Source organism: Podarcis erhardii (assembly GCF_964252035.2).
Source record: "Podarcis erhardii genome assembly, chromosome: 2".
NCBI lineage: Eukaryota > Metazoa > Chordata > Lepidosauria > Squamata > Lacertidae > Podarcis > Podarcis erhardii.
This window is the reverse complement of record NC_138498.1, coordinates 82268891-82292181: the sequence shown is the minus strand read 5'-3', so window position 1 is coordinate 82292181 and position 23291 is coordinate 82268891. Positions and strand designations below refer to the sequence as shown.

At 41.3% G+C, this 23291-nt stretch overlaps 1 protein-coding gene across 18 annotated transcripts in view; it reads right to left on the bottom strand.

The window, feature by feature from the left end:
- Positions 1-23291, bottom strand: part of CACNA1D (calcium voltage-gated channel subunit alpha1 D) — a 192772-nt gene that overhangs the window by 107984 nt on the left and 61497 nt on the right. For 17 of the 18 annotated variants that reach the window (XM_081848801.1, XM_081848804.1, XM_081848799.1 and 14 more), the window contains exons 4-7: positions 16041-16180; positions 14133-14275; positions 10183-10335; positions 8474-8670 (exon numbers count right to left, since the gene is read on the bottom strand). In XM_081848801.1, coding sequence (XP_081704927.1) covers positions 8474-8670; positions 10183-10335; positions 14133-14275; positions 16041-16180 — 633 coding nt within the window. Of the gene's footprint in view, positions 1-8473; positions 8671-10182; positions 10336-14132; positions 14276-16040; positions 16181-23291 lie in introns of those variants that run through there. The other variant, XM_081848798.1, reaches the window with a different exon arrangement.

Below are 23291 nucleotides of genomic sequence, written 5' to 3'. Positions count from 1 at the left end.
TTTGCACCTGCCTTCTAACTTCCAACTCAACGGGGCTATCAGATTCCTTCTCCTTATACGTAGTGTCACCCTTGTAGAACTCAGTAGGAAAAGAGGATCAATAATATAATTACTTGGCTCTGCCAGTTACTAGCTCTGGCTCCACCTATTGCTTGTCTCCCTGCTGCTCATAACACCACAGCTGACACACCTCTCCTCCATTCCAGCAAAATTTTGTCAATATTTTACAAGTTGTATGTTTCACTATAAATGACAGCTATTCTCTGTATTTTTATTAAGTGTCTAGAAACCTACTGCACTGCCATAAGAAATCTTCATAATTATTAATAACTGTTTTGAAAACGGGGGGGGGGGGGGGTTTGTGTCTGTCTGTGCCCATCTTTGATTTTTTTTAAAACTAGTAAAAAGGTCAGTTTTTCATATTCATGGTAAATGTGCAGAGAGTCATAATCCACATTCTGATGTTAAAGGACTTAAGGCAGAAAGGATATATTTGCCATTCCAATTCCATTTATAGTCCCAGGTCTAGAAGAAAGTGCTTCAGTCACAGAACTGTTTGCCACCCTTTAGTCAACTAATATTCTTCTTTTTATTTTGTGCATTATTTGTAAACTGGATTTTAAAAGTTCATTTCCAACACTATAAAGACATTTGTATTTGAGAGCAATTGCTTCAGACAGAGGACAACCAACGAACATTTCTGACTGCCTCTTAGCTTCCTAGGAATTGTATCAGTATTTTACTAAATGCCAGATTAAGTACCCTTGCACCTCAGCCTCTTTTACAGCTCTTGCATGGGTAGAAATTATACCTTTCTCACTTGGTTTCGTAACATTTTAATTGGCATTTAAGTTGCTGGTATTTTTATCAGCATCAAGAATAGCCTTGGAAATCAGGGTTTTCTGAAAGAGTGCGAGCTGTTCCAGCAAGCTTTGATATCTGCACAGTAGGTCAGCTGACCCTAGAACAGAGACTTCAAAGCCTTCTGGTCAGCTCCACACTCTTTGGAGGATAACAGGCAGTTTCTGAAAACCTTGCTGGTTTCAAAGACTCTGCTCTGAGATCTCAGAGGCTCAGATATCAAGCTGATTTAAAAGGCAATGCCTTTCAAATCTAACAGCTTGCCAGCCAGCAAAACCAGCCCGACTTCTTCCCTATGCTCTTTGGGCTTCACAACACAACCAAACCACAAGTTCCCTCTTGTCCACAGCATATGTCAAGTGAACAAGGAAGTAGATGTTACAAGAATCATAGCACTACCACCACTCCATGTCTCTTTCGGCCCTCTTCCTGGTAACATGGAATATGAAAAAAAATATGCTGTCACACTGTGTGTTCCTTAATCCCTGCCTCCAACAGCATTGGTTTCCAGTTCGTTTCTGGGCCCAATAAAGGGTGCTCACTTTAGTGTTTAAAGCCCTAAACAAATCAGGCCCCCATATCTGAAAGACCACCTCCTTCTCTGCAGATCATCTGAGGTGCTAAGCTCAGCAGAAGTGGCCATCTTGGTTGTTCCACCACCCTCAGAAGCATGGGGTGTTGTGGCGCCCCGGGAAAGGGCACTCTCTGTGACAACTCCTAAGTTACGTAACTCCCTCTCCACAGAGGTGCATCTAGCACCTTCATTATACAGCTTTCAGTGAATCCTGAACACATGTCTCTTTAACCAGAATTCTGAAACTTGAGGTGTATATTTTCAGGACCCACCTTATTTCTCAGGCTCAGCTGGGGGCAGGAGTGCTTCTTTGAGCCTTCTTGCCCCCTGGCTGAGCAAGCCCCACATCCCACCAGCGGGTACATGTGCCAGAGGGCCGGGGGGGGGTCTTGTTTGCGCTCCTCAGCCAGGAGATGAGAAGACTCTCCCTCTCCCCCACTGCCTGAGCAAGCACCATGTCCCTCCAGATTGCTCAAGCCAGAGGGACATAGGGCTTGTTGAAGCAGAGGGAGGAACAATCTGTATCACGCTCCGGTGATGCAACTTGTTTCTCCCTCTGCAGCGGTATGAGGGCAGACAGCAACAGCGGTTTCACTCAGCAGTATACCGCTGGTGAAATCAGCACCGCTTCTGAGACCCTCTGCTTCCAGGGTCTGGCTGCCGCTTGCTTTTCACTCAGCGTGCTGGGTGCTCATAGCAGAGGGACTCAGGAGGCGGTTTCACCAGCGATATACCGCTGAGTTAAGCTGTCATCGCAGTCTGCCCTTAATACCGGTCGTGGGCGATATATCCACACACTGTGTATTTGCTTTTTTCACTTTTAATAACAGCTGGAGGGAAGGCAGAATCAGGACTGGGTCTGTGGTACACAGGGAGGGTTTTCTAAAGCAATTTTCTTCTCTGCCATAGTTCTAACAAAAATTTCCCTGTTGTGCTGCTGTTTGGAAGGGAAGCTGCCCTTGGCATAAAACTACAGGGTTAACACGACATGCAGCTGGGAACAGGACTGCACCATAGAAAAAATGTCACATCACACATATATTCCATATTTCTAGGAAGAGGTGGAGAGAAAAAAATCAAGGAGCATTTCAACATCTAGTTGTACCTCAGTATACACTTTATTGCAAATCTGTGGGAAGTTTCAATTTTGCAGAGTGAAAGCAGAAACCATTCCTAACTTGGCAAACACAATGCCTATCATGCACAAATAAAAGCACATCAATCAGATATCGTGCAAGCACTAGATTTTGGATCCAGACAATTGCCAAATCAATCACATTGACTTTTTATATTCCTAATCTATTATGTGACCTCAGTGTTATAATGGCACCTGCTGTGCTTATATGCTATTTTAACTGCCACACACATATTACATTAAGTTTTATAAGTCATTTATAGGAAACTTTAAGGAATTAAGTGATAGATTGTTTTTTAAATATGCCATAAAAGCATAATGATGGGCTGTTATACCCAGATCAGGTTACCCAGTTACCTATTGAACTCCGGGAGCCCACAATTTATTGCAGCCAGCTAGCCAATGATTAAACCTTATTAAGGGCTCTCAACCTGAGATACAGGATGCAGCAGCTAGAATAAGCAATGATGACTCATCTTCTGATCCAACCCAAGTCTTAATGCATTAGGTGTTAAAGGATCAGCACGTAAATGATAATACTGTATGGTGGCTATAATTAATAGACCACTCTTTGTTAAAGTTGATTAATATTCACTTACTTGAATACATCTTACAGGACTATTTTTAATCATATGAATAGGAAATAGTTGTTTGTCCTGTGCTCAGTAAAAAGCCACCCAAAGCTCTGAATTTCTAGGCTGAAAGTCCTCTCTTCAGATTGTTGATCAAAAGCACAGTGAGAATAACATTTTAGCTGAGTGAAGCATAATTCACTCAAATGGAGATCATGCTGGATTACATATGTTTCATGCAAACACTGAACTGGGACCTAACACAACTGGGTCCTCTGCAATTAATCACCCTCTAGTGGGTCACATTCACCACTGGCACTGGTGGTGACAGGCAGCAGTGCTCTGAGACCTGAGCTGCCATTTTAATTTCCCACAATGCCTCTGATATAGTGTCACTCTGGCGCACTATGGGAAATGGGTACTTAAGATAGAGTGCCCAGAGTGCCCAGTCGGGAAGGAGTGCCAGGCAGTGACACCAACCCTAGTAATCACACACTTGAAGACTTCTGAAAGCAGATTGGCCACAGAACACCTGGACCATTTTGAATGAAGCCCTCTTGCAGAGAGAAAGCTGGGCATCTGAAGCCAGGCATAGTTGTTGGTTTTCTGAATCAGTACTTATTTTGGGAATATGCAGGGTGATTTCTTACAGGATAGTAGTCCCATGCTGCTCTGACACTGTTAGGTGTCAGAGAAGCCTAAGATACAAGGAGTTGTGTCAGAGCAAACGATGGTCCATTCTGCCAGGACAGGTATTTTCTTGTAAAGTAGTTTAAAATTATTTTTCTCCAAGAGGGCTCAGCATACTACACTGTTCATTTGAAACTCAATGCTCAATTGTGTCTCAGTGCTCTCTGAGTACTAAGTGGTAAAATTTATTATTTTTTCTCTGGTGAAATCACCTGTATATCTGAATGTTACTAAGATATCTATAACCGTCTCTCTGTCTCATAGACTCATTCTTTCTGCTTGGACTTCCCATCTCTGCCTCACTGGTGGATGGGGGCAGGACCAGGAACAACTATGTGACCACAGGGGCAGAGTAAATGGTAAGGCCCCACTGAACCTTAATTGTCTAAGTTCTCCTTCATGTGAGTAACACATGAAGCAGAGGGTACTGATCATACACATTTAGACCCGTGAGCTAGTTAGGACATACCAGAGTGAGAAAGAACACAGAAGCATGAACCCCTGCAATGTATTTCCTGTACCAAAGCAATAAAACTGAGCAATAACCAGAGTAACTATTTAACTTCAGATGTGTTAATTGTTCTGTTATTATAAAGTTAAGTTCTGCTGAGCATAACCTGGTTTCACCTACTGTTCTAGCTCCTTATCTCTGTGTTATATATTGTATCTGAAAGGGCAGCCATAATTTTCATTGGCTCCACTGAGGTCTATGAAACAAAGGAAATGGGTTGCAATTGGGGGTGGGGTAAAATAAACCACTCAACTCAAGTCTTAGGGCCCCAGGGACAAAATGTGAGTTTAGACCCCATCCCCTTCACTTTCTCGCATATAGGTAAATGACTGTCTAGTTATTGCAATGACCAAAACAAGGGGAAAGGGAAAAAGCAATTATACACTTAAGGGCAACAGGACCTGGAACTGGATGGCCTAGCTTCCACCAATGCTGAAGTGAAGTGTTGCAATGTACTTCTGAGTACAGAGCATGCAGAAATACCCCTTTCCTTCCAAGATTCCCTGTAACATAAAGGCCCTCTCGCCACACCTACAGAGCCCCTGTGTCTTAATAGCAGGTATTTCACTCGTTTATAACTAATTGGCAGCAGCAGACAAGAATAGCATCAGTGCCAATTGTTTTTGTTGCTGAATATGTAAACACAGGGAGTAGTTATTTTCTGTTTCCATGGGTGGCAGAAGCTACTTTAGAAGTTAATGCCACATGGGGAATAATGGTATTACTTAATTAAATCCCTGTGGGTTGCATAAACACTTAGCATTAGGGCTGTTCTTCTGTCACCTTCAGTGGGAGACTGCCTTTGGTCACAGAAACAATCCTCCATGTATCACAGCACTTTCTACCTTTAATGACAGTTGCCAGCTGTCATTGTGCATGTACATGCTGTACAGCTATATTTTAAATGAAATAGTTCAGCATATGAGGACAATGCATCTCCTCCAAACACTTGACATCAATCTGCTAAACTAGTTCCAACCATAAGAAAGCAGAAATAAAATAAACATACTGAAACATATTGACATTATAAGTTAATCAATACTTTGCTCCAGAATAATTCACTGAATATGTATCTTATTAAGCCAGTTGTTATGAACTGAATCACAAACACTCATTACCAAATAATGCATATATTATAGTAGGTCAAACAGAATGTGGTTGTTGTATCATCACTGGCATGCTAAAAGCAGGTACCCATACCAAATCAATTGTACCTAGGGAGACGAAGCGGATTTGGGTAGATGACACCCTCAGATACAGCCATAATAATTTTCAAGGTCACATCATGGCTTATACTACTTTCAGGAAAAACATTGCATGGCTGAAAACAATGGGTCAATTTGGACACAGACATAGGAGAGAAACAAAGAACCTTTGGTAGCCCAAGGGAGGCATTCGCTTGAGGGGAACCATCCAGGATTGCGTGCCAGTGGAGGGACCAGAGGCGAAAATGGCAAGAGCAATGGATGTGGCTCCAACCTTCATACAGAAGCCTGCATCCCAGCCACACATAAAGTCAAAGGGTTCTACAATCCCATGAACACACAACTTTATATCCTCCACACAGAAAAGCAAGAGGAGTTATTAGAGTTCAAGAACAGTTACAGCAAGGCATAGTACTTGAGGAGGATATAGGGCAGGGTTGGAAGGAGTTGTGTGTGGCCATTGAGGAGAGGACAATGCCTAGGGAAGAGTTCCCAAAGCTGGAAGGTTACACTTGCCCTCCAGACCTGAGGTTCCCCACACTACTATATACCAAAAAGACGGTAAACAGCTGAGCTGCCAAATACATAACAGCACTGGAACTTTAACAGATAAATTGCTTTCAGCATCAATCCAATTTGGACATTCCATGCATTAAGCTATAGGAAATGAGTTGGATAACAGTATGTAATAGGTTTGGTACAGCTATAAGGGATTCAAACAGTACTGCAGTCTAAATCCATGTTTTTGCCATAGTTCCTAGGGTTTTTATGTTTTGTTTTGTTTTCTTTTCTTTTCTTTTCTTTTCTTTTGTTTTGTTGTTTGAGCCTTAATAGCAATTCACCCATCAAAAACAGAGTTCCAAGATTATTATATGTTTGGTAACCAAGCTCCTTACCTTCAATTTGGTGTACAATATGTCTAAATACGTCCATTACTTTCAGAGCTCTGACAATTTCCCCAAAAGTAGTCTAAGCCATACTGTGAAGTGATACGTAAACATTGGAAATGACCTTGGATGCCATTTCTGAGGTTGACATCTACCCATGTTTCCTCTGTCACCCTATGCACACGAGTGCCTTCTTTTAACGTGGCAATGCAAAGTAACACATTTTGTTTGTTGGTTGCATTACTGTTTAGAGTTTACCTCCACCTGTTTGAAAAGTATTCTAGAAGAGCTTGAGTGTCCGGAGATGCCTTGGTCAGAAAACAAGACCAGTAGAAGGGGTGGCTGTGGTGGTTGCGGATAGGGGAAAGAACGGTGTAGGGAAGAGACTTTATCGGAGAAATAAGGGACTCAGACACCTGCAGGCCATCCCATTCTACAGATTCATGGTAGACTAACTACTGTGCCCTCTGGTGTGTTGGTGCTGTTGGTGAAGGGCAGGTTGGTTTACAATTAACTCTCATGCTCTGCAGCACCAAACAAGACTAGAGGGGTGATAGTAGCTGTGGTTAATAAAAGTATGATTTTGCTCACCAGAAAACCACTTTGTCCTAGGTTCAGATTATGAGGTTCAGGCCATAATTGAAGAAAAATAATGGTTGCTATCACTGTACTACCCAGCCTGCTTGCTCAGTGGCTTCCCTGACTGAGCTATTCTTGGATATCATGTTGGATATTAAGAGGGATTTTATTTTTATTTTTATTTTTATTTCTTATAATCATCCTTGGACTTTGGGTTGAATACATATTCTACAAACAAATGGAACAACTAATCAGAATTCTTTGATTTAGGCTGAAATCCTAAACGATTTAACAAAAGAGTAAGCCCTACTGCACAGTGGGATATACCGTATTTTTCACCGCATAGGACACACTTTTTCCCCTCCAAAAATGAAGGGGAAATGTGTGTGCGTCCTATGGGGCGAATGCAGGCTTTCGATGAAGCCTGGAGAGTGAGAGGGGTCGGTGCGCACCGACCCCTCTCGCTCTCCAAGCTTCGCGCAGCTCTCTGCAAGGTGCGGGAGCCCTGCGCTGGGCTCCCGCGGCTTGCGGAGAGTTGCCTGCATGCCGAAGGCTGGGTGCGCTGAGCTCAGCGCGCCCAGACTTCGCACAGCTCTCCGCAAGGCGCGGGAGCCCGGCGCCAGGCTCCCACGGCTTGCGGAGAGTTGCCTGTTCTGGGGGCTGCAGTTGGGGGAAGCTCGGGATTCCCCCGCCCCAGCCCCGCACCTGGGGGGGAAATAATTTTTTTCCCTTTATTTCCCCCCCGAAAAACTAGGTGCGCCTTATGGGACGGTGCGTCCTATAGGGCGGAAAATACGGTACTTCTGCATAAATATGCATATAATTGTGCTGCTAACATTTCATTTAACATTTTGCCATGGATTTACTATTACCTTAGTAGCATTGGTATGCTCTATATGAATACTCATGTGTAGCCACATGAAAATATAGCACCTGCAACTGAAAGTCTACAGGCATAATTTAAATGGTTAACTAGCACTCCTTATGCAACATCTTCCCAGCAGTGGGCACTACATCAATAGCTAGTAGCTCTAGAAACCTGGGACATGATTCATTGCCCTCTTATAAGGAATCTGAATCAATTTAATCACCAGTTTTGATTATACTTCATAGGCAGCATGCTTGCAAAATGATTTATAAACTTAAAATAATATAAATTTATTTCAAAGCATGCCGAAGCGAAACTGAAAGTAAATGAAGCAACTGGGGAAAAAATGCTAAATGTCAGCTTTAAAAAAAAACATAAAGTACCTTCACAAAAGCAGGTTTTTTAATGTAACATTCGAAAGCATGGAAACACAAAATTTGACTTGCAAAAGTGGAACTTGCATAAAGTTAAATGTACAGAGCACGCATTTAACCTGAAAAGAAAATCCAGTGACAGGAAGAAGAGTATAAGAGGATGCTTCAAAGCAAGGTTATTTTCCTTTACGCACAAGAAGTATCACTGGTGACTTACCCAATATAGCACATCAGTCCATCCTTCCATTGTTATACACTGGAACACAGTTAACATTGCATAGCCAAAATTATCAAAGTTGGTTATGCCTCCATTTGGTCCAGGCCAGCCACCCTTACATTCAGTGCCATTCATGGGACACTGACGTCCACTCCCTGAGAATGCACAAGGTGCAGGATCCTCTTCAGCTAATATATCTAAAAATGGATCAAAAACATTTCAGGGTAAGAAGTTCTCAACATCCGGCTTGGAAAAAGCAGAGCTGTTTTGAAATGGAGTCAGAAAGCAGCTGAGTTCAGAGATTTTATACACACACACACATATGGCTTAGTTTCTGCTGAAAGAAATTAGCAGAAAAATAACTGTAGAAAAGCTTGTGACATATTAATGAGCAAACTAGGAACACCAGTGCAGACAATAACTGATCATAAAACGTGTGCAGACCACACTGATTCCTTCTCAGTACTATACTCAAAACTGTGCCTGGATACAACCTTGGCCTATTTTAAATCTACACTATGTAGATTCCTGGTGGAAATTCACTTTATTAAGGCAACACCACACACTTTTGTATACATTATCACACTGCTCTACAGTAGTGACACTATATCTATGTCAGTAACAGCGGAGGCTTGTCCATTAGGGTGAAGGAGGCACTGCCCAACCAACTTCAGTTTGCTCGTATCGGCCTTCTAATTTACAACCAGTCCAGTGGGTGACAACTGGCTGTCAGCTTACCCCTCCTTAGTCTAAGCATTGGCCTCGTAGAACACAGCAACTAGGGGGAGGAGACAAAACTAGAAGTAGTTGTTCCTGCTTCCATTAGCCCTGATTCCACCTGCCACTGACTCTGGCTGCACCTACTTACTGTTAGCCTCCTGGACTTCTGTCCTACCTATCTCAATAGGCAAACACCATCAATGGACTGTAGTCCTTACTTTTCCACAGTTAGAAGAACTAACCAAACATCTGTTCAGTGAAATTGTGAATGATGTAAACCTAATTCTGATCTGCTCTAGAGTTAGTTGAAACAAAAACAACAGTATATCATGTGTCATTCAGTCCTGTGGAATGAGAAGTAGATTACCAGATCTTACTCCTCTTCCACTGCAACTAGCAACCTTGATAAACTGTATTTTTGACTACTAGCATTCATATTTAGGATGCCCTGTAGCATCTCTAGCCCTGTAGCATCTCTAGATGTCCAGTGTCTCTATTAATCATCTCAATATTGCTTCCTACTTTTAGTAACAGGGAGCTGCATCAGTCTTATGTGTGGATTAACTTCCAGTCCAACTGCCAATGGTTTTAGCATGAGCTTATTTTAATAAAGTAGTAGCTTTCCTGTACTTCAGTCTGAGGTTGACAATGAGGGTGTGCTTGCAAACTGCAATAAAAAAGGAAACAGGCACTGAACACTTCTACTTAGGACATGTGTGTTAGGAAGCCCTCGATCTCTTCCAAAGCAAGATCCCAACAGTCCACCTTGTGTGTTCCAGCAAGCCACAAGTGTCCCAGTTTTCCCTGCTTCTGGGTATTGTCCAAACTAGCCCTGACTACTCTCACTTCTGAATCCTCAATAAAGGTCAATGTGAAGAAGATCAAGGTTAACAATATTTTAAACATTCAGGGGCATTGTTGTTTTTCAAGCCATGGATTTAAAGTACAACAATTCTGTTCGAGTTATAAATAGCAGCTTCTTTACTCACCTGAATCATCAAAGAAACATGATTTGTGCATTTTTCCAATAAAAAGTTCCAATCCTATAATAGCATAGATTATGATTACAAATAATACCAAAAGGGCAATATGGAGCAAAGGGACCATGGCTTTTATAATGGAGTTCAGGACAACCTGTAAACCTGTGAAGCACAAAAAACACACAGAGAGATATTGATACTATTTTGTATAGTTACACAACTAGAAGCAACCCAATACAAGAGGACAAACAGAAGGCCATCTTCATAAAACCTTGGTGCCCTTAGCACAAAATCCTACAGCGGGCATAGGCAAACTCGGCCCTCGAGATGTTTTGGGACTACAACTCCCGTCATCCCTGACCACTGGTCCTGTTAGCTAGTGATGATGGGAGTTGTAGTTCCAAAACATCTGGAGGACTGAGTTTGCCCATGCTTGTCCTACAGCTACAGCTACAGTCAGAAGTTTGGAGGTATTCCATTAAGAGGATTGTCAAAGGTCAGAATATTCAGCATGAGTTCTTTTTAAAAATACCGTATTTTTTGCACCATAGCACTCACTTTTTCCCTCCTAGAAAGTAAGGGGAAATGTCTGTGCGTGTTATGGAGCGAATGTCTACGGATGGCGGGGGGATCTGCTGCAGTCGTGAGCAGTGGATCCATGGTTCCCCTTCCTTCCCTCCTCCGTGGCTCGCTTTGAAACAGCAAAGCGGGAGAAGAGCCGCTGAGTGGGGAGGAGAGAGGGACAGAGAGCCTGCTTGCTTTAAAGGAGCAAAACGGGAGAGGAGAGGAGCCGCTTACACGAGTGTAAGCGGCTCCTGTCCGGTTGGCTCCTTTAAAGCAAACAGACTCTCTGTCCCTCTCTCCTCCCCACTCAGCTGGCTGAATAGCAGCAAAGTTTTTCAGTGAGCTGGGGAGGAGGGAGCTGTTTTATTCAGCGAGCAGGGGAGGAGGGAGAGAACAGCTCGCTAAATAGCAGCAAAGTTTTTTGCAAGCAGGCTCTCTGTCCCTCTCTCCTCCCCACTCAGCTGGCTAAATAGCAGCAAAGTTTTTCAGCGAGCTGGGGAGGAGGGAGAGAAGCAGAGCCTGCTTGCTTCTCCTCTTATACCCCTCTTCTGCATTATTAACAGCATCCTTCTCCACCCACCCCACGTGTGTTCCTTGTCCCTTGAGTGCTTTTCCTTCCCTCCCCACTTAAAACGTGGTTACAAAGCACGGATCCACATGGATCCTCAGGATTTTTGCACTGGGTCACCCCAAATTTACCATCAGATCACATAGCATGTCCATGGCTACAGCTTGCACCAAAAAAATCACGCACCCACTGTTGCCTGGGGCCGCAGTGGTGCAAAAACGTGGTTACAAAGCATGGATCCACATGGATCCTCAGGATTTTTGCATTGGGCTACCCCAAACTCACCGTCAGATCACATGTCTGTGGCCACAGCATGAACCACAAAAATCATACATCCACTGTTTTGTTTAGAATATTTTTTTCTTGTTTTCCTCCTCTAAAAACTATGTGCGTGTTATGGTCGGGTGCGTGTTATAGAGCGAAAAATATGGGTATGTTCTATTTCAAAAGTCTAGCAAAAATCCACCAGGCTCTTTGTATTACAAATTGACAAGCTGACCTATGTGTAAGCAGTTCATAAAGTATTAAACAATAGCAAACTATTTTAATATATCCCCAGTCCCTAAGTGGAATACTCAACTAGCCAAATTAGACTGAATTATTTTGGGAAACTAACACCTAACACTTAGTGGTTCTTAAATTATGGTGGAAATTTACAACACCTGGGTTGTAAATACTTTGGTGGGGAAAGAATTGCAGAGCAATCCTAACCCCTGAGTGGGGTTATGCTGAGACAGAAGTGGCCCTCCAACAGGCTTCTCCTAGTAGGGGTGTATCACCATTGCAGAATAGCCACTGTTGCACCCACCAAAAGTACAGTGCACTGCACGGTGCTGCTGGCACTGTTCTCCCCTGGGTAGCCACTGCAAGGTTCTGAAACAGGAGAGGCAGGATAGGGCCAGCTGATGGATCTGAAGACAGTGCATTTCATCAAGAGGATTACACTCCAGGCCACTCTGCTATGGGCTGGCACTGCCAAAAAGTAAGACTAGCTTCCTGAACACACCTTTAACCCTGGGTGGCACAAGCAGCAGAGTCTTGGTTGAAAATGTGGATCTGCATCACTCATTTCCACCCCACTGCTTCCAGCTAGGGCTTTGCATTGCTCTCTTAAAGAATACTTCGTCAAAGAGAGTATTGGTAGTGTCAAAAAGTACGGTCAAAAAGTACCAGCATAATTTTTAATAAGGGTATGTACTAAGTGAAGATGCCCTTGAAAACAGAAAAACAAGCTTTTTAAAAAACACACACACACATTCTAATTCTCTTGTCACTTAAAAAAAAGAGAGGGAAGGTCAGTTCTTGCTTGTATCGAGAGAAACACATGTACAAAATTAGAGATATCAGTCTGTTGGCAGTGAGAGTTTTGCATCTGACCAAAAGGCTTTCTCCCCACTCATGGCATCTTTCCTACAATAGCTTGATCCTCCATTGAAGTAATTTTGCTAAATCTGTACCAATTACCATCATTTCCATGGCAACAGATTATGGTCTAATAAACACAGCATTATGACCTTGCTTCTGGATCAAATGTTAAAAGCAAGAGATGAGAGGGAGAGAGGTTTCATTCAATCCAAAACAACCTCAAAAAAAGAGGCAGCAATGAATGGCAATGAAACAGAAAGGATTATATGCAAATCCACATGTCATTTGTGTTGGACTTGCTTGTTTTAGTAGTTCTTCCAGTTTTAGCAGCCCAGCTTTCATTTCCCAGAGCCAGGTTTCCCAAAGTAGTTGATATTTACCTCCCTGGCACACTGCATCAGGTGAATAAATCCCTATGGTTCTTTGAATTTTCTGACACATTTGTATTCTTTTTTATGTTTCTTGTTTGAAAATTTGATAACAAAACACATTTTGAAAAGGCCCTGGGGGAATAAAATGTTTATGAGGTATAATGCAAAACAATAATAATAATTAAGAACTATGACCCTCAGGAATGTACAAAAGGCAAGTGAGGAAGGAATGTCTGTCTTGAATAAGGTGATTCTACAACAAAACAGTATTCTCAGATCATCCTGTTTATAGGTATATAGGTGCTCTATCTTGACTTAATTTCATTTGCATTCCTAAGAATTTGGGTTGGGGGTCAGTGGCAACTTCATAAGCTTATCAAGGAGTCAATGAAGTCAAAAGTTTGGGAAAGTGTGATCTAGAGCAAATGTTTGCATAATATTTCCCTGAGGGCTCCTCCAAAGCTTATTACATGGACTCTTAAACATTTAAAGAAACTTCCTAATGGCAGGAGCTGTTCAACAGTGGACCAAACTACCTCAAGAGGAGATGGGCTCTCATTCACTGGAGGTATTTAAGTAAAGGCCTAAGGTCAAAATTAGATGTGAAACATGACTATTGACACCAAAAATAGTAGCCACATATCTAGTTCTCCCTATCCCTCCCTATCTAGTAGAATTTGCCATATCCTCATGTCATAGCTTGTTTCCACACATCCTAGCAGTAGGAGGAAAACAGAAAATAATCTGAGGTCAGGAACAAGTAGGTTCTACAAGGCCTTATGGAAGGGAACTATACATGGGACTGCCATTTTCAGAGACAGATGCGTTTTTACTGTAGAATCTAGTTTGGCATTTAATTGATAGGATCAGTCCACAAAATCAATTCCTTTACCCGCTTAGTGAACGTTTATCATAGTCACATAAACCATCCCAAAACTTTAGTAAACTATTTTGAGTGACATCTCAAAATAGACATTATAAAATTAATCGATAAGGAAGGCAACATCTACTATGTAGTTTCATAGACATGAGGGATCTCATCTCTTCAAGTAAACAATTGCAAGAAAATAATTAAATAGATAATGACTCACTGGGCACTCCTGATACAAGCCGGAGGGGTCGCAACACACGAAAGGCTCTTAGGGCTTTTACATCAAAACCACCTGATTTCCCACTCGAATGGGCACCGTCTTCTTCTTCTTTGGTTAATTGTTCCAAAATTACACTAAACAATCTGGTAAACAAGAAATAAGAGATTTTATCATCTTTGATTTTGCAAGAAAGCAAAAGTTGTTGTGTGCCCCCCCCCCCGCCCGGAAAATACACCGAAAAACTCCTGAATTATACAACTGTCAATGTGAGGGGTTTGTGTTTTAAATTACAAAAGAGCAATGATATAATGGTAAAAAGCTTCTGTTGCAATTTGATAGACTGCTCAGGGTGACTCACATGCTCCACACAGGAGAGCTTTCAACACATACAAATAAGACGTCAGATTTCACACCATTCCTTTCTTTATTTCCAGGAAGAAACTTGTTTGTGGGCTTGTGCCACAAAATATTTCGCATAGCTTTATGTGCATCTTTCTTATTTAATTATTGCTCACCTCCTGTGATGTCAATGGCCTGCACAGATGCTGAAAACTTGAACTGTTCTACTTTGCTGGATGACAGGTTCAACTCATGTACCATTTTTGGGGGAGTGGCGTTTCAACAGTTTCCACACAAAAGAGTAATTCAAATCATATTACTTGGAATTCAACCCGATATTTCTAGTTCTACATTTCTGCAGCATGTTCATTGGCTATCATTGCACTATTTTAGTCTAGTTCTCCCTGTTTTGCCCCTTCTGGTTAAACATCCCCAGATTAAGACTGCCAAATAACAAATATTGGGCCTATTGAACAGGCTGATAAAGAATACTGAGGTAATTAATTTCTGTCCAGCAATGATTGAGTCTGACATCTTCACATGGCTCTTATCAAAGTGAACAAACACGGGGGAAATTCTGAGAGCTTTTTTATGCTTTTCTATGGCTAAGATCACATTTTCCCCACAATAAAATGCTTTGTTTCTTTAAAGAAACATTTGTGCACAAACTCTTCAGTTTTCATAAGGACCACAAATACAATACCCACCTGCCCCACTTTAGAGAGAAGAGTGTTCTATCTGAAGGGCTGTCAGAAGACAGGCCTCTATTTAAAGGTGTCCTCTGTTTTAAGAACAGTCAATTCAGGTGTGGTTTAAAGGTAAAGCGTCACAAGAAAGGAGAGCAGAAAAGTCTTGAAGTTGCCGATCAACAGTTAGTTTGCTTACCGGGTGCTAATAAGGCATGTACGTCACCTAGTCATAGCGTTCCCCCACTATAGTGATGTTGCATTTCTACTTAAATTATGAAGGTTATTTTCAAATTGGCAGATATACATATAAAACGGCATATGAATATTTTATGCAAATCTGTCTCCTCTTTTTAACACTGTGTAACTTGACACCCTAGACCCAAGAGAACTCAACACAGTAAAGCACAGTTGTATTACAGTAAAAATTGAGAACAGTGAAACCACTATATAAACAAAGTTTACAAAAAAAAAACCTACCCATAGATAACAAAGTTCAAGCTCTTGTGCTGATTGTACCTCATGGTACACACATGATTCTCTGCAGAAACATTACTTCTGTATAGGGAAAAATTAGCATATTAACGAGCCCTAAATTTATTAAATTTTCTGGCTGCTGACTCAGTGGGAATACAACAGCTTATTGGAATACAACAAGAGCTTACTGTATAAACATCACATTTCCAGGGGGTGCGGGGTGGGGAGTGTATGTGAGCAGAGCTATCAAGCATTTGACAACCATGTTGAAGTCTAGGAAAAGTGAAGAAGATTATTTATGACGTCACTAGTGTAGAAACAGGCATACATACAAAACGAGGCAAGGTTTTCAAGCATTTTAATATACTGAAACTTTATATATTGAAACTTTAAAAATCAGACTTACCCTACAATTACTATTACAAAATCCAGTAAATTCCATCCATTTCTAACATATGCATTGGGATGTAATAATAATCCATATGCTATAATCTTCAAAAATGTTTCAACTGTAAAAATTATCAGGAAGGCATATTCTACTTGTTCCTGTAAAAGAAATGAATTAAAATGGCAATCATTAATAGGAAACCAAAGTTTTATTTTGTTTATTTAAAACATTTATGGACTGCATCTCCACAATGCTTGATGCATGTTAACAATGAATAATAACCAATGCAATAATATCCATGTAAATTTATATCACTATTTACTAGTCAGAGGACCAAACACAATGCTCAGCAACATAAACCCATACACATATATTAATAAACTTAAGAGGATTTTTTAAGTAAATGGTTAATCCATTTCAATATAGTAGAACACACATTCTAACACAGCTAGTGCAAGTTAAAAAGGTAAAGGTAAAGGTAAAGGTACCCCTGACCATTAGGTCCAGTCGTGGACGACTCTGGGGTTGTGGCGCTCATCTTGCTTTACTCGCCGAGGGAGCTGGCGTTTGTCTGCAGACAGCTTCTGGATCTTGTGGTCAGCGTGACTAAGCCACTTCTGGCGAACCAGAGCAGCACACGGAAACGCCATTTACCTTACCGCCGGAGCAGTATCTATTTATCTACTTGCACTTTTACATGCTTTTGAACTGCTAGGTGGGCAGGAGCTGGGACCAAACAACGGGAGCTCACCTCGTCGCAGGGATTCGAACCGCCGATTTTCTGACCGGCAAGCCCTAGGCTCCGTGGTTTAGACCACAGCGCCACCCGCAACCCTAGTGCAAGTTACTTTCTTTCTAATCCAGTCAGCATGGCCAAAGGTCAGGAGGGATTATGGGAACTGTAGTCCAACAACCATGAGAAGGCCACAGGTTCCCCTGCTTGCTGTTGTAGATAGTTTGTGAAGACACAGCCCTATATTAAAACATGGTTTGTGGATAAACAAGTGCTGTGATGGGGCATATGAACAACACTGTCAACACAACACCACAAAGCCTGATATCAAGCCAGCACGGCAACACCATAATGACAGTGTAGGAAATTGATACCTCAACACAAATATTACAAAACACATGTAAGATATTTATTTTCATTTAATTGAATTAACGTTTTTCTGCGCTCTGGTCCAGTAGTAGCAACAATGGCTTCCATTTACATTTCACTGGCAAAGGGCACTGAACTGAAATTCTGGCATCAACTGAACTCTAACCACAAATTAATTTGAGTAGAATTACTGAATAGAATAGCGACTAGTCGAGTAAATGATTACAACTCATTACACCAACATTGCCCTATCCTAAAACCCTCAGTTTCACATGGGGAGTTTTTGATTTGAAAAAAATGGCATGAAACATCACAGCCCATATAAAAAAAATAGCTCAATAGTGGCAGCATAGAAGAAAAAAACCTAGAGCATTCATTTTCTTCTTTTCTCTCTCCCTCTCTCTGTGAAATCCTAAATTTTTAAAAGGGATTTTCACCTGAAAATGTTCCTTATGTCAAGCATGGCATGCTACAGGCAACTTGTAAGACCCATAGCATCTCCATTAAGCATTTTGAACTAGCCCTCATTTGGTCCACAAGACACAGACTGTCAAACCACTCACACTTCCAGTCAGGAATATCTGCTCCTTACCTTAATCTACCTTCCCACTGCCCAACAATACTTGAATACCATTGCTGTAGCAGTCTATTTAGGTGAAAGATTTGGAACAGGGTCGTGGTGTTTCTTGGTAGCACTTGGTACATACATGGATGTATGTTTTGCCCCACAGAGTACAACATGAGAAGGACACCTTTAGTTGAGAAAGCAGTGCAACAGACCCATCCTCCAGCTGGGATTGAGGATCATCCAGTCTAATGGAATGATTAGCAACTAGATTGGCTTTATTTAAAAAAATTACTTGTAAATTGCCCTGTTAACTTTTATTTGGCGCTACATAAATAGTTAAAATTGTGCGTATTTAATTGTGGGCCAATCTAGGGTGCAGCATCAGGAGAAGCAACTGCATGTTCAGAGCAATGAAACATTGGGGGAAACAGTCCCCTAGGGCTATTTATGTTTGCTCTCTCTACCTCAACCTAATTCTTCTGCCAGTATAAGAATAAAGGCTGTGTTGGGTGAGAAGGATGCTGTTGCAAATTTCCAGGAGGTGCAAGATTACAGGGATGCAAGGCATTTACACAGGATTCGTGTTTCCTTTGGTAATGAGGCACAGTGCAGACTGTGGTGTCTTTGTGATATAAGGTGTATTTACACACACAAAGCTACAGCCTTGGATTCAAGAAGAAATCAGCCATGGCTTTCTCTCTGCCTTTCCGGCCTGCAGCCTTTTTGCATCCAGCTTCTGGCTCACACAACTCTTTGCCTCTAACCTCTCTACTCTAAACACTGGCTTTATCTGCTGAGGGAGCCCCACACATCCAATTGCTGTCTTTCACCCTTGTTCCTTTGTTTGCTTACTGGCCCATCACTAAGGAGATCAACTCAACAGAGGAAGCTAGTCTGGCTTAATTAGCACTTAAACACTTGCTGGATCCAGAAATTTAGAAAGGTCTAGCACCCTCAAACTCATAACAATACTGAGGAAACTATGTCATAAATTACATATGCATAAGAAGTGGTTAATTGCTGGTATAGCACTTGTGTCATATGACGTTTTCAGAAACACAATACTTTTCAGCAGAAGTGGTTCACACCATCAGCTATGAATAATGACATCACGAAGGCACCTGTGTCTCCTCAACACAAAGAGCAATATTTCATCTCTACTACCAAACATTCAAGCTCCAGGGCCACAAAGAGGCAACCAATATTGCAGCAATCAAATATTTTCAGCGGGCTAGGAATTCAGTACATGCCACCAACAAATTACTGTATTAGAAGTTCTTGAGGCCTCACAAAACACACACCAGCTTTTTTTTTTTTTATCCCCCAGAGTTCCTGTAACAATCCAAAAGAAGAGACGCCACTGACCCTAATCTATGGAGTAAATATTGTTATTCTAGTGCCTATATACTGCTATTTAATAATTTGTCACAAGATATTAAAACCTCATTTTCATAGCAGAGGGATGGGCTTGCTTCCTTCTTATAAGCAAATCAGCTTAGCAGAAACTGAGTCCTCAGTAAGAAATCTTTTCCCCCCAGGCAGATGGTGCACATTAGTCATCATTTATCTTTGTATTTTCAAAATCTTCAAAGAAAATATGCAAAGCTGTGACTACATGAAGTAAGCACTGAAAGTGTGTTAAGAAGTTTCACAAAAATGGTTTTGAAATAAAATATGGATAGCTTGCAAAAAATATTTAAATTATAATGTTATACATTAAGGGTCCTCTCCCTCTAAATTTATCTGCTGCAAGGACATCTTAGAGCTGGATTAATTTGCTACATTTTTTAAGTTCAACAACTTCATTCATAAAGTACTAATTTTCCAAATCCATGAATGAAGATGGGAAATCCTTAAGAGGAGTAATTCGTCTAAGGGAAAAAGTCAGCCTCCTAAACTTTCTTATCCCAATGGGTGCAAAAGAGTATGCATGAGAATGTGCTTGTGGTATATTTTATTTTTATGATTAATATTTTTAAAAACCCATAGCTTTAAAGCAGACCAGTGAGGCTCAACAAAGTATAGAAATACTGGAATTGTCTACAATTGCAATGATTAAACAGTTACATCACCTATCACTTAATGTTTAAGTCAGTGGTGTGTGAAGGATTTGCACGCAATATTCCTTCTTACAAAATATTCTCCCACTTACTTGGATAAATTGGATAACTCGCTCTTCTGGGTGGTACAAGCATTCCACCCAGGGCCAGACAGGGTAGTGATAGACCTATCTGTGGTCTACTGTGACCAATTTGCAAAACATTTCCATCTGCTCTGACGGATATTAAGCAGAGGGACATTTCTGCACAATTATTACTGAATTTGTCACTGTGTATCAGAACAAAAGGCATATTAACTGGCAATCTACTCACTCTTGACAAATGAGACAACCTGCCTATGAATTTCTGCTGTCAAAGGACAGTTTGAAATTGTTTGTTCTAAAATGGCTCTCATCCTGAGTTGTATAATTATTATACTTGTTCACTGTTTTAAAAATTACTAAATGCTTTGCTTAAAATTTCACCTAATCCAGGTGTTTGCTTAATACCTTTTATAAAAATGCTGTGTTTCTTAATAAAAAGAATCACTGTGTTCAGATGATCGTATAGTGATTAAAAATATATTTGTAAATTGCTGTAACCCACCCGGGGAGGAGGATGGGTACAAAATAACTACATCAAGAAGAAGAAGAAGAACAGCAGACATAAGAACTTGAGAAGAACCTGTTGGATCAGCCCAGTGGCCCAACAATATTTCCTGAACAAATTCCTACACAACCTTAAAGCTATTTCCAATTTTAAGAAATATTCTCCCCCAAGTAATAATTCATAAAATCACTGTATCACATTACCTCAGGAAGAATAAAAGTTGTGGGTTATACCTGGCCTTTTGCCCTGGCCTATGTAGCCCTGTGCAACTCACCCACAAGCCACTCTCTTCAGGTAAAGTAGAAATCTTCCTAATGCACAGGCAAGCTGCACAACCAGTTACAACACTGGCTGCCATTTTGAAATTACGAATAGTTCTCTACTTGAGCTTCACAGGGTGCCCCTAAATATGTACCAAGCTTTGTGCTTTTAGCATAGTATTGCAACTTCTTCTTTTTTTTAAACTGGTGTTAATAACATAAAAGAGCCTGCTAGATCAGGCCAATTGCTAACCAGCATCCAGCATACCGTGCAAAATTCCTCAGATGAAAATCCTCAACTCCTCATTTTTGTCCCCTGCCCCGCAGAGCATTTCCACCATCACTATACCAACTAGACATAGCAAACACACACACCCCACCACCCTGAGAAAACCCCTTAATCACAATTTTATTTTTATTCTGGAGTAGATTTACAAAAAGAAAAAAAACCATACACACACCAATAAATAAATTTGAGAAAGGGGCAAGATGAGACATGGATACACTCCATTCCCCCTTTCTTCCTGCCAAAGGCGTTCCTGTCCTCTGCCTGCACCTCAAAGCCAATGCATCATGTGGGGCTGGATCTTGGCGGCAGCGGCCTCTCCTCCTCATCGCCCATTCCCCAGCAGTCGCTGCAAGATGCCCAAGGGAGGAGACTGGCAGCAGCAGCCAAGGAGAGGCAATGGGATGCTCTCCTTCAGCGGCCACTGCCACCACTTCTCAGGACAAGTGCCAGCTCATCCTCCTCCCTGAGCTCAGCGGCAGTGGCACTGGTGGGTGAAATAAGGACATTCCAGAACCAAATCAGAAGCTGGGGTGGCTTTTGTAATTCTGGGACTGTCCCTGGAATATAGGGGCACTTGGGGGGGGGGATGCATCCTGTTATCACAGTGGCCATCCAGATGCCTGCTGGAAATCAGCAAACGGGCCCTCAGCACAAGAGCATTTTCTCCTCCTGCTGCTTCCAGCAACTGGTCTTCAGAAACCAACTGTCTGTGACCATGGAGGCAGAACACTGTACTATAACAGGTGGGGAGCTAGAGGCTTTCCAGGACAGAAACAGAGAGTGTGCCCTGCTTTAGTGAGACACGTTAAGTGTGCCACATATTGTGATGCATGTTTAAAAGTTGAAAGAAAGAAAGATGTAAGGTCTCCACCAACGCTTTCTCAAGGAGTTTTACCACACATTGTGCTTTCTCTATCCAAGGTATCCTCAGTTTTAATTTATGAAAGTCTGAGGTTAGAAATATATATATATTACCACTGTAAAAACGGTTATTTTCCCTGTCCTTTTATTATATAATCTTTTGAAAGCTGACTCGGTGTTACTTGGTATGCATGCTCTAAAGAGAATGGAGCCCTCCGTTTTCATTCTGTAAGGTGCTGGCAGTTCTACAAAGGTTATTTTTAAAGATGCAGGGAGTTTACAACTTCCTGTAATAGGATTTGGCATCAGAATACAATAGGTTTATATGAAGCTTTAGTAGAGGCAGTGGAAAGAGACAGCACTAACCCTACTTAATATGGATTTGTTTAGCCATACATCGAAGAAAGAAAAGATACAGGTTTTGTAGTACAGTACTTATCTTTGAGGCATTTTGGCTTCACTGTTTATGATATGTGTGTGCACCACTTCCTTCTAACAGTGAACAGAGCTTGGAAGTGTTGAAATGATTTTATCTTTTTAAAAAAGGGGGGGGGGGAGAGCCACAGTGAAACAAGGAAGGTATCAGCATTCTATGTGGAGGGGTCCAAATTTTTCAGATATACAAAAGCTAATTTAGGGTGGGGAAACTAAAGAACAACCCCCCCCCGCCCCCCAAAAAACCAGCCCAATGAGGACAATGTTCAGTAGCCACAGAATGCTATGGGTTTGTTCTGGAGAAGGAACAGAAAAACAAGGGGGAAGGGGTGACAGAAACAATGAGCATTCCCTGCTGCAACATTTTGTTGCAGGTCCCAGATCCCATCCCACATGGGTGTCCAGGCCCATCAACTGAGGATAACACTTAATGCATCCGAAGAAATGGGTTCCAGTATACAAAACCTTTTCTCACAATATATATGTTCGTTCTTGAGGAACTAGACATCAAGAAGCTTAGTTTGGTCAGAATCAAGTATAAACTCCCAGAACTAACATTAAATACATTACATCTGGTAAATGAGCCACCAAACCACATATGGATGATTATCTATATAACAAAAACAAAGTTGGCTTTTCCACACCAAGAGTATGGAGTATTCTCAGGGCCCATAATAACAGAACCACCTGCAGAGACAATCAGTGATCAATTCCTTTCCCTGTTAGAACAATTGACACCATAGAATGAACCACTGATATCCCATACAAATATCTTAATACATAAGACTGGCATATTTAAACAAAAACATGATTTATATTGTGCAAGCTGCTCCTTTTCTATTTAATGTTTTTTACTGCTGTTAGCCCGTATAAATATAACTAATCACTACGCATCACAATTCTCCGGATGCGCCAAAAGCATAAAATAAAATAGAAATCACCCAGAGTGAACTCAGACTTTAGTCAGTTGTGGTTGTGTGTTCTTAAAAAAAAAAAAAAAAAAAGCTTTCCTTTCTGTTTTTGCTCACTACAAATCTTATTTTGAGAAATACCTTAAGGGCTCAATCTGCAAGGTACTGAGAATCTCCCCAATAGCACTGACTGAT